A 17024-nucleotide genomic window follows, 5' to 3' on the forward strand; every position below is an offset into this window, starting at 1 on the left:
AAATGTTTTCCTTCACCAACACTTGCAGTTATGGATTCCAGTCTAAAATGTACATCTACATCCATGTATATACCATCCAGAGAAAATAATGCTAGAGGTACACCTACCTGAAGGAATTAACAAAAAAGTCACAGCAACAGATGACAACAGTTTTGACCTAATCATCCCAAGTGCTTGCATACCTTAATTGAAAACAATTAATTTCCCTCTTTTGTGTGAAAGAATTTTGAAGCCAAGTCTATCTTAAGAAGAACACGTGAATACAAAAGGGAAGCACGTAAAAATATGTGAAAATGGTGTATTCTTTATAGATATGAGCGTTTGAGTAAGTGACAAAGGTGAAGAAAAGCTCCTCTCAATGGGCTGAGAGCTGCAGCTGGACAGTTTAAGCGAAGGTTTTAAAAGAGCAAGCGAAGTAGGGAGGTGTGAGAGACAAAGCTGTACTGAGTAATGTCTTGGAAAAGTGTCAAAATGGAGTCCAGTTTATCCAGAATCCCTGAAAATTAATTTTGGGTTGGTGTTATGAAGGCTCAGAAGTTATTATAATTAGTAGGCTTAGAGTCATGAAATGTATTATAAGATACATCGGAGTAGTGGGATGATTTCAGTACCAGTCTCCTCCACCCAGTAGTGGTGCTGCATTCACGCGCTGTCGGAATAATTGATCAAATGAGTTTGCGACTGGGAAAATTCACATGAATGCCCCCTGAAGTCGGAACAACAAGTCGGCGAAAATTGTGGTACACAGGACTTGCTGACCTGTGGCATCATAGGCAGGAAGTAGCAGACGAAAGTTTGTCCACATAGCTACTAGCTAACTGGTAGCTAGCTAGCTGATCCATGACCCCTGACGTTTGACCCCTGTGTCACGTGGATGGTGCTTGTGGATTATGTATAACAACAAAATATGTTACCATAGCTATGCAGACGACACACTAATTTATATCACCAGGGGACTATACTGTGATTCCATACAAGCGCTGAGTAAGTGAATTGAACAAATCAACGATTGGATGTGCCAGAACTTTCTTCAACTAAACAAAGACAAAACTGAAGTAATTGTCTTTGGAGCCAAAGAAGAACGATTAAAAATCAGCGCTCAGCTTCAATCAGTAATGCTAAAAACCACAAACGAAGCCAGAAATCTTGGTGTAGTCATGGACTCACACCTGAATTTCAACAGTCACATTAAGACAATTACAAAGTCAGCCTACTATCACCTGAAAAATATATCAAGGATTAAAGGATTTATGCCTCAGCAGGATCTGGAGAAACTTGTCCATGCGTTTATCTTCAGTAGACTCGTCTATTTTAACGGTGTGTTTACAGGTCTCTCTAAAAAAAATCGATCAGACAGCTGCAGCTGATTCAGAACGCTGCTGCTCGAGTCCTCACTAAGACTAAGAAAGTGGATCACATCACTCCAATTCTGAGATCTTTATACTGGCTTCCTGTCTGTCAAAGAATTTACTTTAAAATACTGCTGTTGGTTTATAAAGCACTGCATGTTATTAACCATCCAGGCCTCTCAGGTCGTCTGGCACAGGCCTGCTTTCTGTCCCCGGAGTTAAAACAAAACATGGAGAAGCAGCGTTCAGTTTTTATGCTCCACATATCTGGAACAAACTTCCAGAGAACTGCAGGTCTGCTGCAACTCTCAGTTCTTTTCAATCAAGACTGAATACTTTTATTCTTGTATTTTATTTTTCCTGCATTTTAAATGTCCTTTTATAATGTGTTTCTTTCACTTTCTCTTGATGCTTTTAATGTCTCATGTAAAGCACTTTGAATGGCTTTGTTGGTGAAAAGTGCTATACAAATAAACTTGCCTTGCCTAGTGTACAGTGCTTGCGTAGCCTACCACTATTAGCTAATTCTGCCAGCTAGTTCCGGTAGCTGTCGCTAGCTAACTAAGACACGTTAACATCCACTCTGAGGCGACAACGTCACAAAAACTATAAATGTATAAAACCAGACAACGTTTGGTGATAACAATTGAGCTTACTTTGTAGCTCGAAGTGTCCTCTAAACAATTCCAGTTTTCAAATCTAACAGCGTTGTGTCGGTTTTAAACTGGGTTGCTAATTTTGACGATAGCGCTGCAATTTGGAATCCTGGAGGGGGGCTGCGTTAACTCCCATTCCACCAACTCCAATGTACATACACTTTCATGCCTGAATTTATTCAGATTCAGAGAATAATATGTTACTGAACAATGTTGCACTTGGACCTTAGCTCGATTCGTGTTCACACAGCAATATGGACAGAGCAAACGATCTCCGGGTCTGCTCTGGTTCTGAATACGCCTTCAACACCACGCGCTTGTAAAGAGTTTTGTGATTGGTCCAAATTTTGCGGGAAGTTGGATTTCTGGAAGTCCTTTCTTCGCTGACACCGGTGATCGACCCGTAATCGAAAATGGATCATCAATGGTGTATGTGTATAATTGCGTTGATTGGTCTTCTCTGGTTCATATGTTCGGTACCTATATGATCAACATATCCAGTTTGAGTAGGCATCACGACTGCGGGCCGAGAACAATGTGCTATTGTATTGCATATGATCAGGACAAGATGCACTGCTCAACAGAACATTGAAAGCCCATTTACTTCATGCACTCGCTAAACAGTTTGTAGACTTTGTAGACAGTGCAGGGTAAAACAATGAGTTGTATTGGTTTGTGGGTAGTCTGACTCAACGCCTAGGGGGGGGGAAGCGCCTAGGATGTTGCATCGCATAATCTTCCGGTCTGGACCGGAAGAAGAACAGTTGTTGTATCTATAATTTTGGAGGCTAAGACGCTGCAGTGGCTTCAAATGTGTGATATTATGTATCTGGCACACTTCTTCCATGACTTCTTGAAATATTTCCTCAGGTATGTCCATGTTTTCTTCCATCGATTTAAATAAAGCAAGCGGAAGTAGGAGGCGGGCTCTACAGGCTCGAGCCGGAAGAAGGGGCGGGCTTAAGGCAGTGAAGTAAATAGACACCAGGCTCTCCTCCCTGAGACAAAGGCAAAGAGAATGTGTGATACAAGGTGATAATGTCTTGGGTCTCCTGACTCAGGGAGAGAGCCTGTCCATTCCATCGGTCACAAACTAGACAATAGCCTGTGTGCTCGTCCATGTGTCCACATCCTGGAGCCATGTCATACTGGTCCTGGAGGCTGGATGTTGTTGAAACATCTATTTCACTACTGTACTCAAACAAGGCAAGACTGCTGCCCCTATATCTTTACATGTAGTGTGTAGATTAACTTAGAGGGAAGTTTGGTATAAGACAAAGACCACAGTGTCTCAACAACATATTTTTTCCAGCCTTGGTACCTTGACTGTTTCCACATTAAGCAAGTGGAGCTACATCATTGCCTTATTTGGCAATCAATGACAAGCTGTGGAAGCAGGAACAGACCAGCACCATAACAAGAACCGTTTGTTCTCAGTTAGCAATACAATGAGACACAGTCACTAGTCACTAGTCTAGACACAGAGTAAGCCTAACTTTGGTTCCCAATCAGAATGAAATCATTATCTATATTAGTTAATGATTATATATACATATATATATGGCTTGGCTTATCCTTCTAACAAAATTCACAGAAACAATGAATACAATGAATGTTTAGTCAAAGTTTCTGCATTGCCATAACAAGACAAGAACAGAGCAGCTTTCTCCTCTGAAAGGATTGCCAGCAATGCAACCTGTCATTATGTGCCAGTATAAACAGCTGGTAAATACATCGCCATACTAGGTCACATCTACAAGCCCGTAATTACTGATGACTTCAATGTAAATCATGACTCCATTTATGGTGAATTAGAACCTACCTAGGTACATATAGCCTACTAAAAATGCTGTCAATTATATAGGATATCAGTGAATGGCCCAGACTAGGAAAAGGGAAGGCACTGTCAAAAATGCTTGGCTGGTGAATGATTGAACCATCTATCACCATCTATCGCGGGCAGACATCAACCAATCAGATCAACGTACCCTACAGTGTAGCTTCTCGCTGTCATCACACCTAAACCAAGCCCATAACTCCCTCTTAGGACGCTGATTGGCCGGCAGATACATTTTATATCAAGCTTTTCCAGGCTGATGTGAGAGAGAAAACTATGAGCTCGCAAGATCAGGATGGTCTCACAAGGCTAACCGAGACCACCCCTCTCAAGCAAATCTCAAAGCAGTTGTTTGGTGCACACCCGAGTGCGAATAGTGTCCTCATCCGCACACACTAACTGAGCTAAGTTTGGAACAGCCGCTCCATACGAACTATATATGAAAGCACCTTTAACCTATGCATTGTGAACTTAAAGCTCTTTAGGTATGCATGTTATAACAATTACTTTTTTGCATCCATTTCTTGGCACTCTAGTAGCATACACAGCTCACATGACAACACTGGAGCGCTCCTAAAGCAACTCTGAAGTCACGGCTGCTAGATGAGTTGTATGGTCTGAAGAGGAGCACTGCACTTAGTTCCGGAATGCAGTTTTCCAAAATGAAGGTGCAATGACAGTCTGTGTTCCTTGATCATGGGACAAGAGAGAGAGCCCTGCATTTGTCCTATGGCAACCTGCATATCAATCTCTCAAGTAAGATCACAATGGATACAACGATTCAATAATCAACAAGATAAATAATTATATCAACATGTATTGTTATTGTCCCCCACCTGGCAATGTACTGGGTGGACGTACGGGACCAGACACAATTCATTTTTCCTATTGCCAGATACACTTTGTTTGGTACATAAAAACTATGCTTGGTGCCTCATTAAAAGTACTGACTTTTCTACTCAGGAGGCCATCTACTTGCTACATCCACAGAGTTCAGAGCTTGAGGTGTTTAGTAGATCTTTTGGTGGTTATTCTTATACTGTGTTCACACCGGGCGCAATTTTTTCCGGCCACGCAGCGAGTTTACATAGAAAGTCAATACAATTCGCGCGAACTGGGCGGCAGGCGGCATGGGCGGTGCGAAACAGGTAAACTTGGTGGCGCGGTGGCCGGGATTCGCCGCGCGGCGACATTCGCAAAAGTTCAATTTTTTGAACTTTCTGCGGCAGATTCGCGCGGCAACCCATTGATCCCGCGGTGAGATTGGGGCGAACTGGCCGGCGCAAATTTTCTCACCGTGCCCGGTGTGAACGTAGCATAAGTCAGACCCTGTAGAATGCATTGGTCCACTATGGCACGGTAACACTATGCAAACAGCAGGGGGAGGCACACACAAAATGAATAGCAGATTACCATACCATATTATTACCTACCATACCATATTATTACCTCCGCCCCAGCGACAGCACAGAGCCAAAACAACACTTTGAGTGAAACCAGCTCCCTGTGTGTGGGTGCTAGAGACACAGGGTTTGGAATGGGGGGGCAGGTGGAGAGCCCACAAAGCGTCCCACACACAACCACCCATTCATTTGGACTTGTTTCATGGTATGATGCAGAAGATTACTGCTTTGAATTAGCTAGTTATGTTCATAGCTAGCTAGATCACTGGTTCCGGCCCTGTCATAGCTAGCTGTGAACTTCAAAAATAAGTACCAACAGCTTATCTATAAATCTGATTTGAGCTATACATGCTGTGACATGCATCATGGGTGGGGGACGACAGGTTCACTGCCGTTGACATTATATTTATTCATTAAGCTTTTTTGAATTAGGCTATTATGCTGGTATGCCTTTTTATCATGCAGGTGAGATGTAGCCTTGGCTATGTGCATCTAATGAACAGAACAGTGTGAATGGAAAGTGGACTAAGAGAATGAGAGCTGAAAGTTGACAAGAAAGAGACGGGATTTCAAGAGTCAAGATTTGTTTCAAGGGAAGGGGACATTGTGAATGCAAAGAGAGTTCTCTTCTGCTGGCCCACTTTTTGGTTCACTTAAAGGGAACTGTTTATTTGTTTCCATTTAGAGTCCTGACATTTCAGCCCTACCCGTGCGCATGTATGTTCAAGCCCTACTCTACCCACATCTGATTGCTCCTACCAAATATGAGGTCCAACCCGACCTGAAAAATAAATTACTATCAATATTTCATATTGCAATGACTTGCGCCCTAAACCTTTAATACACACAACTGACAGATATATAGTCATATGGACAGACAGATGCACTGTCCATTGAATACCATTGCGGGAGCTCATCCTTCAATTCGAAGATGCATAGGCTATATATTGAGTGGCATTAATATGCAGATATCATTTTGCAAGGCTGTTTTATCTATTTACAGTTTTCCTGACGTGCATTTTTAAGAGTTGTAAGAGTCTGGTGTGATGATGGCCTACACTTTTCTTTGATGTTTTATAAACGCATTTATCAGTTGGATAATATGAAAATATTTCCTTTGGCAATACTTACTGTGCCGTATTAAGGGGATGCATATTTGTTTATTGTCATAATAATTAATATGCATCAGAGCAGTGCAGGAGCAAATTGAGTCAGCCAGGTAACACGTTTTGTAATTTATTAAAATTATACCTTATGGTTATTGCCTAGGCTAGGGTATACCATGTAACATGGTTATTGCCTAGGCTAGGGTATACCCTGTAACATGGTTACCCATGTTATTGATGGAAAAAAGGCCCTACTCTGCCCTAACCCAATGTATATGGTCGGGCCTGTCTGACTCAACTTGGGTCCGAACTGGTTCTTTTAAAGAGAACTTACGTGAAAACACTACATTTCTTTAGGCATAATGCACTGTTTATGGTTTCAACATATAAGTGAAAAAGACTCGCACACTAACAACAGATGAGGCATTCGGATGCCCAAAAAAATAGGGGATTTATTCTACATAAGTGCAAAAAGTGACAAGGTGATTATCATTTTGGTCATCACACCATTGTCAGACCCTGTTTAAAGTCTCACACGCCTTGAGAGAAAAGCCAGTATACAGGTACCCTCTGTCAAGTTTTACGTCTGTGTAATGTAGACTCCAAAGATGGTAATAGAGAACCAGTTCATCTTTGTGTCACATTCCTCCAGCTTGGCCAGGGTGAGCTGTAGCCTATCTCTTCTGCTGTTCTGCAACACAACCATCTCTGACCTGCCTGGAGTGATTTGTGACAGGAGCTCACAAGATAAGCTCAAGGGCTTTGGAACACAGTCCCCTCTCATGGTTAGCCTCATGGTTAGCCTCATACGCTAACCGTTGTTTTCCTCATCGAGGACAGACAAGAGGCGAAGCCAGGATGAAAAAGGACTCCCTCCAATACTACGGCCCTTGTCTATCCATCTCTCCACTCTTCTTTTTTCTTCTACCTCCTCCCTCTCTTCTTCCTACTCCTCCTCCGCTACCGGCCTAGTGCACCGCCTGTCTCTTGTTTGGATAAGTTAGTGCTGAGACGTCAGCTCTGGGGCTGATGTATACCACCTGCCCTGGCCCCCATCTGACCTCGTCCTCCTGCTCCCACTGCAGAAACATTCCAGTGCCTTTCTAGGCCTGTGTTTACACTGCCACAGATTACCCAGCTCCCCCATCTCTCCATCCCCCCCTCTCTCTCTGTCTTGCTCTCTCTGCTTCGACGCAGTGGACAGCAGTGGGCCTCTCTCTCGCTTGCAGACGGGAGGCCAAGGGGGCTATTCCACGGCATAGCTGCCAAGATCCTCCCACTCATAAGAGGGCCTGGACCGATAGGTCAACACAATGAGAGCGAGCACTAACACCATGACCTCATTGCCTCTGCCCTTTACAAATTACTTTTGATTTATATGTTGTGTTGATTTAATTTTAAAGTAATCGAAACAGTTGTCACACTTTAGTATGGTGCCTGGGGGATCTGATTATTGTAGTCCATGAACAAAAGAGGAATGGATCACTGTATCCAATGGGCCAGTTCTGTCAACAACAACAACAGGCGAGCATTGATATGATTCTGGTATTGCTGAAACGTTTATGCCATTTAGAAGACTTCATCTCTGTTCTGAAGACAGACTGGAACACGACCAATGTCTCTTCATGTGTGGTATAGCAGGCAGCAGCTGGTATCAATCGAGACAACAGCTTAACTGATTGCGAGCAATTGAGTCGCCATTACTGACCACACACTGATAACGCATGTCTGCCACTGCCAGAGAAGCACCACCTGCTGTTTCAATAATCACTTCAGCAAAAACTACTCCCGACCTCCAACAACTCTGACCCTTAGCTTGTGGCTAATATTATACCTCTACAAACTCTGGAGGAATGTCACTATGGACACATAGGAGTTAAAGGGGTTTTATGAACTAACTCAAACCTTTCAATTTGTCCAGTGAGAAAGCTTTATAGTGGACATTCAGCCGAGGCAGATAACTCTTTTGAAACACACAAAATCATACACACAGCCTTATCGTTTTCTAATTTTCTTTAATAAGGAACACATTTAAATTGAGTTGGCTACTTTTAAAAAGTGCAATGATTTGTCAACCAGCACAAACACCACAATTATAGAGATCACCAGAAGCCTCAGGACCACAATATGATAAGAGTAGGTACACAGCGCCATCTAGTGGCCAAAGACTCCCAACTACTCAAACGATATGTCGGTAGACAAATGCGCTATTAAAAAATTACCAGGCAGGACTAAAACCTAAAAACTAAAAGCACCATCAAATAATTCAGTGAAAGTCAAAATGAAAATGAATCCCTTTGATATTTAAAAAAGGACCAGGCAGTTGAACACAAGACTCACCATGTCTTCATTATAGTGCTCCATCAAGTGCATCAAGTGGCAGTTTTCCATATTTTAAATTGCAGTGAAATGAAATGGAAATTCAGTCAGTGTCAGGCTACATTTAAAGGACAAGTTCTGAATCTAGCATTATAAGCCATGTTTAAAGGTTATTTATGTTATTTATTTATCAAAGTTCTGTCAAATGGTGCACTCTCGAGATATAGCCCATCGCCGCTACACTCAATGGATCCATAGGTGCATAGACAAAACCCCTCAAAAACACTATAAACTCTGGTTTTCAGGGTTAGGAAACTCACCAAGTGGTCACTGGTGTCGGTCACTGGTGTCCGTTGACATTCTAGTAGCTGCAGCTACAGGTAAGGAATATCAGACATTTATATGCCATCTACATCTATCTGGGCGTCTACGTAAATATGTCTATGGTATTAATGACAAACACATTTTTTAGCGCCAAATGGTTACATGATCTTAACAGTGTAGGTTTCGGACATCAGACTATCTTTGCTTGTTGATGGTTTAACAACATCCTCCTACAATAGGCTACAGAAGATTTAAAGTCGCACTGAAATGAAAAAAGCATTCTGTCCCATTTTGGTTCACATAATTGGTCATAGTGTTCACCTATTCAACGATGTATGCCAAAAAAATTACAAAATTCTACTTTTGTTGTAATCTTATATCAAAGTATATCATTTATTACTTCCTGGAAAACGGTAGATCACGTGCAATGACGACAACAGGTACCTTAGATTTTAGGCTAATAATCTCACGACATCCACCCGTCAATCAACGCTATCCTTCTATCGAATCTGTCTTAAGTTCTTAAAACCCGTCCACTTGTCAATGTTCCAATCAAATTCCTCTAAACATATGTCCCACCCTCATAGTTTGTTTGCGTCGGAAATACGTCAAACTACGGAAGTTAGATGATCTCAAACGTCCGTTTCAGTGCGACTTTAATCTCAAGTTCTTACACAATTGCACTTGTAGTAGCCCTATAACAACTGACAATGTATCTGTTAGTGCTTGCCTTGCCTTAGACCATGAAATCATGCTGGACACCATCTCAACGGTTCCCTTAAAACCCTTTTTATATTGCCCCCAAAACCCACTGTGGAACCCAGCATGTTTCTCTCGGTGGTAGGAATACTACTGTGCTTGCTAGGTAGGCTACAGTAGGACTACTATGCACTGAGAAATATGTCTACAGATTAGCATATTCCTTAGCTTACTTTGTGCTCATTAATACGAATAAAAAATGAATATAATGACAGGCAAACAGCATACTTCATAAAATGTCAGTTTTAATGAACAGCATAGATTTAACAGTAAGGCCAAAATGGAGAAAACATGTAGCCTACCTCCCAGTTATTGTGGTGCTGGGTTAGTCGGTTTACCTTTCAACCTTTTCAGCAATCACAGTTACCAATTTCACTAAATTAATTTCAAAGACATTTAACCCGACGAGATATAATTTCAAAAGGCAACCTATTTTTCAAATTTGTTCATTGCATTTGGTCCGTCAACTTAAGTGCACTGTAAACGTATAGGCAACAGCATCAATATAACAGCAACATACCAACATGCTCCATACTATTCATCACTTGCATAGTAGATACAAATGAAATCCTCCATTCTGCTCAAAAAAGAAATACTGTAATACCCATATAACAATTTACCCCTACAGCATTTGCTTAATCTAACTATTACCCCAATAGTTCAGAATGATTTGTAATAAATGACTAATTAAATGACTATGTTAAAGAAAATTCCTATTCATGTTCCTATTGCACATGTATCCAATTACAATCACTGATGCATTCTGGAGGGAATTATGGAAAAAAGGCACAAAAAAGATCTAGACAGATATAATCAAAAGTGTTTGGATGTATAACCCTAGTTGTCAGTTAAGGCAGTGGTCATGTGATATATGTGTTAGCGAATGAGACGGTGAGACTGTGCGGGCAGGGCAGCGGCAGGGGAAGTGGTGGTGTCATGTGGAAGTGATGTCAAGGTTTGTTGCCCAGTTTGAGGAAGCGCTGAGATTTTTGCTTCACCATTTTGTGCTGCTGCCGCGCCAACTGCGCCTCCTCTATGGCCTTCTGCAGTTTCTGGTGAGGAAAAGGAAAGGCATTATTAAAAAAACATCTGCACTACACACACTCTAAACACTACACACACTCTAAACACTACACACACTCTAAACTGATGTGACACGCAGTGAAACGTGCCAGATTGTCACTGCCGGATTTCATTTTTCAGAATTCATTTCTTTCAGGTATGTCTTGGGTAAACAACGAGACACCAGGGCATGTTATTTGTTCATTTGTTTTTAGTTGATTTGAAACGGTTTGCATAACAATTAGAACAGACTGTATGACTGGTCATTATTTAAATGTCCCCACATTGTCTGTTGCTAGGCAGCAGCACAGACACTGGGATTGGATGATTCATCAGTGAACTAATTTAGGAACAATCATCTCTCTTTTCCATTATGTAGTAGCTGCTACAGCTACCCACTCAAAGCATGTTGATCATAGAGGCAGCATTGTCAGCGATAAACCTTGAGGCCTCTATTACCTTATCCACCTACTTCTAAAAAAAAAAAAACAAATTCCACCCCCACCCACCCAACAGAGCTCTTACCTGGGCTGTGTCTGTGGACTTGAGGTGCACCACCCTCACTGGGTCGTGTCCATCTCTCTTTGGCATCTTCAATATGTTTTGTTCCTGTAGTGATGCAAGGGAAACCGGTCCATCACAAAAGAAAACGCTGCTCAAGTCACCACTATAAATACCTCGCTGGTAACAAAACTCAGGGATTATTAGTCAGGCAAGATGTTGGTCAGTCCTACTGTACTGTACCTTACAGTAGATCCGCAGGTCTCCTCCTTGCACGTTTGGAGGCTTGACAAAGTTCTCAAGCAAGCACTCCCACTCTTTGTTGAAGTGTCCCACAAACTCTATCTCCTTCACACACATCACTCTCCTAGGGTACGTAAAAGGAAAAAAGCCATGGAGAGAGGACTAAATGATGAGCATGACATGGATGAAGAAATACTGTCATTACTGTATACTCAAGATGCAGCCCAACTCAATCACTGTTAAATTAAATCAATATTATAATAACCACTTATTTAAGATTTAAAAAAATAAAAAATAAAGTGTTTGTAAGACAATACAGGTGCTGTGTTGCACTGAGGTTATGAGAGAACCATACTGTACCTGTTGGTCACTATGATGTTAGTTTTCCAGTGTCCAGGGAACTCACAGTGCTCCCTGAACACCTCTCCATCCAACTGCTTTATCTGAGACCTCTGGACAGAAGCACACGGAAGACAGACTTCATGATTTGTGATGAACTGATACAGTATCAAGCTTAATAATTAATCTTAATAAAAATCATGTGGATCTGGGAGTTGATATCTGTACAATCCATTAATTGTATTTTCTCAGTGCAACATGATTTACTATACTTAAAGTGGCAATAATTAATTTCCTACCGCTAGATGGCAGTAAGAGACTTGTTTACAAACCAAAGGCCTAAAACGTATAATGTATGTTTAAGGCACGCGGAGAAAAGTTACAGACCATAATTTGACAACACAGGCAGAAATGCTAGAATAACAAGACTGGTAGGGGTGAGTCATTGAAGTTGGACGCTATTAGAACACTATGGCTCAATGAAATAATCTGATATCAGGTGGTTTTAATTAGTTTTAACAAAATGTGAAAAAAATCTATTATTGCAGTGTTAAACATTTCCACAGCTAATGATACCTACTTCCCAAGCAAACAATTAAATAAACAAGTCGTTCCATCTTATTTTCACATCAATATATTAGCATTTATGTTTATTACATTTTAGAACACAAAAAATAACACTTCACACACTGAACATCAAGGAAATTATATTACTCATATTATAACATACATTCATATACCTTAAGGCAATCAAAGGCTAACTTAAGAAAGATAAAATACAACAAATATATAGTTTATTGAGGCTATGGCATACCTGTATAGTGTGTATATATCAAAGAATGTATGCAAATTTGGTCATGCATCAAACATTGTTTATAAATAACCTTTGCAGAAGTTTACATCAATTCATACACTAACAAATATTGGAGTATATAAACAAATACTGGAGTATATAATTATGTATAAATACAGGATACTTATTATGATTGGTTATGTACAGGTATGAAAGCAGTGATTTTAAAGGTGATCCTACTAACCTTTTACAAAAATATTGCTACCAACTCCTACAAGCTACCACACAATCAACATCTTTTTAGTAAAATAATTATCTTTCAATGTGTGTCATTCAGTGTTCCAGGTTTAATAAACTTTAGTTTATAGAGTTTATAAAGTTTAATAAACTTTAACTTTAAACTTTAGTTTATAAAGTTTAATAAACTTTACTAGTTTAGTAAAATATAAGCAAGTACATATAAACTACTCTAATCAGTTCTCCAGAGAAAATAAAAATAGACAAGTTTGTTTGGCAAAAATCATATAAAATCTGGATTAAACAAACATCTAGATTTAAAAAAGAAGAAGAAAAAGCTTGAGGTATACAGTATTATGGAAATAGATATTTGCTTTGGCATGCAAAACTATTCAGCTGCAAAGAAACCTGAATATCGGCTTTAACGTTAGACTAGTAGTAGTCTGGGCAAACACTGTACAATAAGTACTTTAGTTTTACATTTAATTGTTTTTACCCAAGTGGCCGAATTAACTGAACTGCACTCGAATTACACAATTAGGAGAAAACCCTGTAACAACGTTAACAAGCCCAACTCCTATTCCTCATCATGCTGCATGAAGGAGAGAGACAGGGAGAGGAAAGGACAGAATTAGAAGTTAAGGAAAGACAGAGCCACCAAGTTGGCAATCATAAAAAAGGTTCCTCTAGTCCTGTACTAAAAACACTTTCAATGAAGGATGCATTGAGGATATTTTTGAGGACGTCTAGATCTGTACATAGAAAACCAACCCTTTGAGACCCTTTATATTATAAGTCAAATCACTGCCTATTTCCTTAACCATTTCAAAGTTTGGTAAGCAGATCAGTTCCATGGATAAAGAAAGAGAAAATAATGTTTATTTTCAAAATGGCGACGTTCAGCAGCTGGTGTGTGTTTAGGGCGGGGTCTTACCTGGAACAGGTCATAGCCACGGGACTCCCCCTGGTCGTAAGGTCTGATGACGCCATCTTCTCTGATCAGCCTCACGGGCCTCAGCTTGGTCACCTCCTCAGTCGACTCCGCCACTCTGACAACCAATCACAACGTGCCGTTAACAAACACCTTCTGCTATACATATCAGGGCTTATACACATTCACTATGACAAGCAGCTTTGACAGACACATGACAACAGCATAATAAGCCTTATTGAATAAGGGATATTGATAATTCAGCCAAAAGTCTGATCAAACAAGTCTTGGAATCAAGACTAAAACAAGACCTAAAACATTACAATCCATTGACGCCTATCAGCAGATTAGATGCACTTACTGTAAGACGCACATTTCTAAATTGATAGCGGCTGCCCAAACATAAGAACATACGCCATGGCCATTTCCAATAAGGAGCCAAAGAGTGCAGTCTGTAAACTGGTATCTCACCTTAGATTCTCTCTAGTGTGAAAGCATGGAACAATAATTTCATCAGATTATCCGGAATTAACTTGATTGATTGGGTTTTGTGAAGGATGAGTATTACATGATTGATGGAACTGAAACACTATGTGAGGTTGTGCGCGTTTTGGCATTTCAGAATCATGGGGGTAAGTGGGGGCGTTTTGGGCCAACGGTTGGTTACACAGAAGCAGGGGGGCGAGGTGAGGTGCAGGGGGGGGGTAACAAAGCCAGGGTGGGTCAGAGAAAGTCCTCCATGTTGTAGCAGTCCGACAGAGCTAACTCATGTTGTAGCATTCCGACAGAGCTAACTCATTTTGTAGCAGTCCTGCAGAGCTAGCTCATGTGAGTCAGCCCCACACGGAAGCTAAAAGCAAATGTTACGAACATTTCCCTGAAATGTCATCCCAGTCTACATTTTAGGTATGCATTACACCCAGGTGAGCTATGGACAGACGAGGCCAATAGTCGTGAGACATTTGGTGTGTTTCATTTGTCTACAGTTGATCGGCCAGTTGTGCAGCACGCCAAACTGGGCATGGCGGTGCGGTGGGCACGTGCAGTCAGCCAGGCCCAGAGCAGGGAACAGGTGGGGGAGGAGGGGGGGGCGATCCTGAGCCTCAAACTGCCTCAGGACGTTGAGTTGCTGAAATTAATCTGCGTTACAAGCATAAATTAGGTTAAGCTTACATTGCTGGGCTCTAAAAACGACCATGCTAGACTCTCAAGTTACTGCAAAAGAGGACTCGAGGGAATAGTTTAGTGCTTATCATATTTTTCAGTCTCAAACTGTTTTCTTTTTCAACTCCTCTTGGACCTGTTCCATCTCTCAAGCTAGCCCTGTTGGTTTCACAATGCTGCAGTCAGTGTGTGTGTGTGTGTGTGTGTGTGTGTGTGTGTGTGTGTGTGTGGGGGGAGGGTCAAATGAATTGAGCTTGAATCCTATAATTTCTCTGTGGTTGTCTGCTATGTGCTCATGTTCAGTATGCCAGTACATAATGGATGATGGCGTCTTCCACTTCCGCACGATGCAGGAACTTACCTCTCTATGTGCCTCCTTCCTCCCAGCTAGCACCCCCCACCCTCATTTCACTACCCAGATACAACCCTACGACCCTCTCAACTTGTCAAATACTCACACAACAAAAGGAAAAACAAAACAACATCTCCCAGGAATTAACTTATGAGACAAAAACATGAAAACAAAATGGTAAAAATTAGTCAGCTCACAAGAATCTTAACAGAAGACACAGGATGTGGTTATGACGGCACAGACAGACAACACACCAAATCAAACTCAAGTAAAGTATGAAGGTATATTTGGTGCAAAATAGCTGAGCACCTGTAACAGTAAATTTGTACTTGTAGAAAATAGACACACGTGTAACTGTAAATTTGTACTTGTAGAAAATAGCTACACGTGTAACAGTAAATTCGTAGTTGTAGAAAATAGCCACACGTGTAACAGTAAATTCGTAGTCACAGAGGAAAAGTTGCACACCTGTAGAATATTTTCTCACAAATACAAATACTGCGCAAACAAAAGTCATTAACTACTGGTGGCTGATATATCAGAAAACATTGCTACCTTGGCCGTTAATGTTCAGGACAGGGCTGTTGGAGTAGACTGATCTCTCTCTTTTCTCTGCGAAAAGCGTCTCCCGCCCACCACCTCTACGCTTTCAACAACGATCTTACAAGTGTACAAGTTAGTTTTTCACCATATGTATCACAAGGTTAGGAGCAAAAGTCACAGCCGCGTGGAACTTGCGATTTGTGACTCGTAGCGGCAGATTCAAGCGGTTGTAGTTAATGACTTGTGTTTGAGCAGTATTTGTATTTGTGAGAAAATATTCTACAGGTGTGCAGCTATTTTTCACCAAATATACCTTCATAGTAAAGCATTATGTTAAACACTCACATGTTAAATTAAACCACTACAAAATCACTACAAAGCAAATCATACAAAAACACTGTTACACTCTACAGACTAAAAAACAAATCATTCAAACTAAATAACACACATTATTGAAGCTATCCTTATTTGCTGAACACAACTATGTAGACAATGCAATAAAATGGTAGAAAGTAGAAAATTAAAACAACAACAAAAACACAAAAAAACGTTTTAAGAGGGGCATAAATGTGATGTTCTTACCTCTGGATGCCCTGGAAGGTGCTGCTAGCCATGTCCACGATGCCCCCTGTAGGCCTGGCCACCACCCCCACCAGACCCTTCCCAATGCCCTTGAAGAAGCCTGCTGCCCCCTCCTTCTTCGCCCCTGAAACCAGACAGGTTGGATTCACTTTACAACACTTTACTTAACTTTACTACAATACAGCCATAGTTGAAAGCCTAGAGTTGGTGGTTTGATTTTGAGCTAACTAGCCAACTAGCCAATGGGGGAAAGGTGGTCCCGGCCTCTCTAGTACGTTAGTATCTTAATATTTGATACTTAAGATCATGTGATCCTCACTGAACGATTGGAGAAGTGGGTTGGCCTCTCCGGTCCAGTCCTAAATTTGTTTAGGATCTATCTAACCGGTTGGGAATTTTTTTGTTGCCCTTGGTGACCACAGCTCAAGGATCCATCCTAGGGCCCTTACTTTTCAGCCTATACATGTTACTCTTTGACAGTGTCATTAGGAGGCTTAACAGTATAGTCTGCAAAGTTTTAATGG

The 17024-nt window shown here is 41.0% G+C and overlaps 1 protein-coding gene across 2 annotated transcripts in view; it reads right to left on the minus strand.

Moving 5' to 3' along the window:
- Nucleotides 1-10001: 10001 nt before the first annotated feature.
- vps13c (vacuolar protein sorting 13 homolog C) overlaps nt 10002-17024 on the minus strand; it is a 77352-nt gene continuing 70329 nt past the window's right edge. For both annotated transcript variants that reach the window (XM_084436541.1, XM_084436540.1), the window contains 6 exons: nt 16501-16624; nt 13863-13977; nt 11920-12011; nt 11560-11683; nt 11341-11424; nt 10002-10805 (listed from right to left, as the gene is read on the minus strand). In XM_084436541.1, the coding sequence (XP_084292667.1) occupies nt 10704-10805; nt 11341-11424; nt 11560-11683; nt 11920-12011; nt 13863-13977; nt 16501-16624 (641 nt within the window). In that variant the 3' untranslated portion in view covers nt 10002-10703. The remainder of the gene's footprint in view (nt 10806-11340; nt 11425-11559; nt 11684-11919; nt 12012-13862; nt 13978-16500; nt 16625-17024) is intronic.

Source organism: Borostomias antarcticus (assembly GCF_949987555.1).
Source record: "Borostomias antarcticus genome assembly, chromosome: 4".
NCBI classification, from domain to species: Eukaryota; Metazoa; Chordata; class Actinopteri; order Stomiiformes; family Stomiidae; genus Borostomias; species Borostomias antarcticus.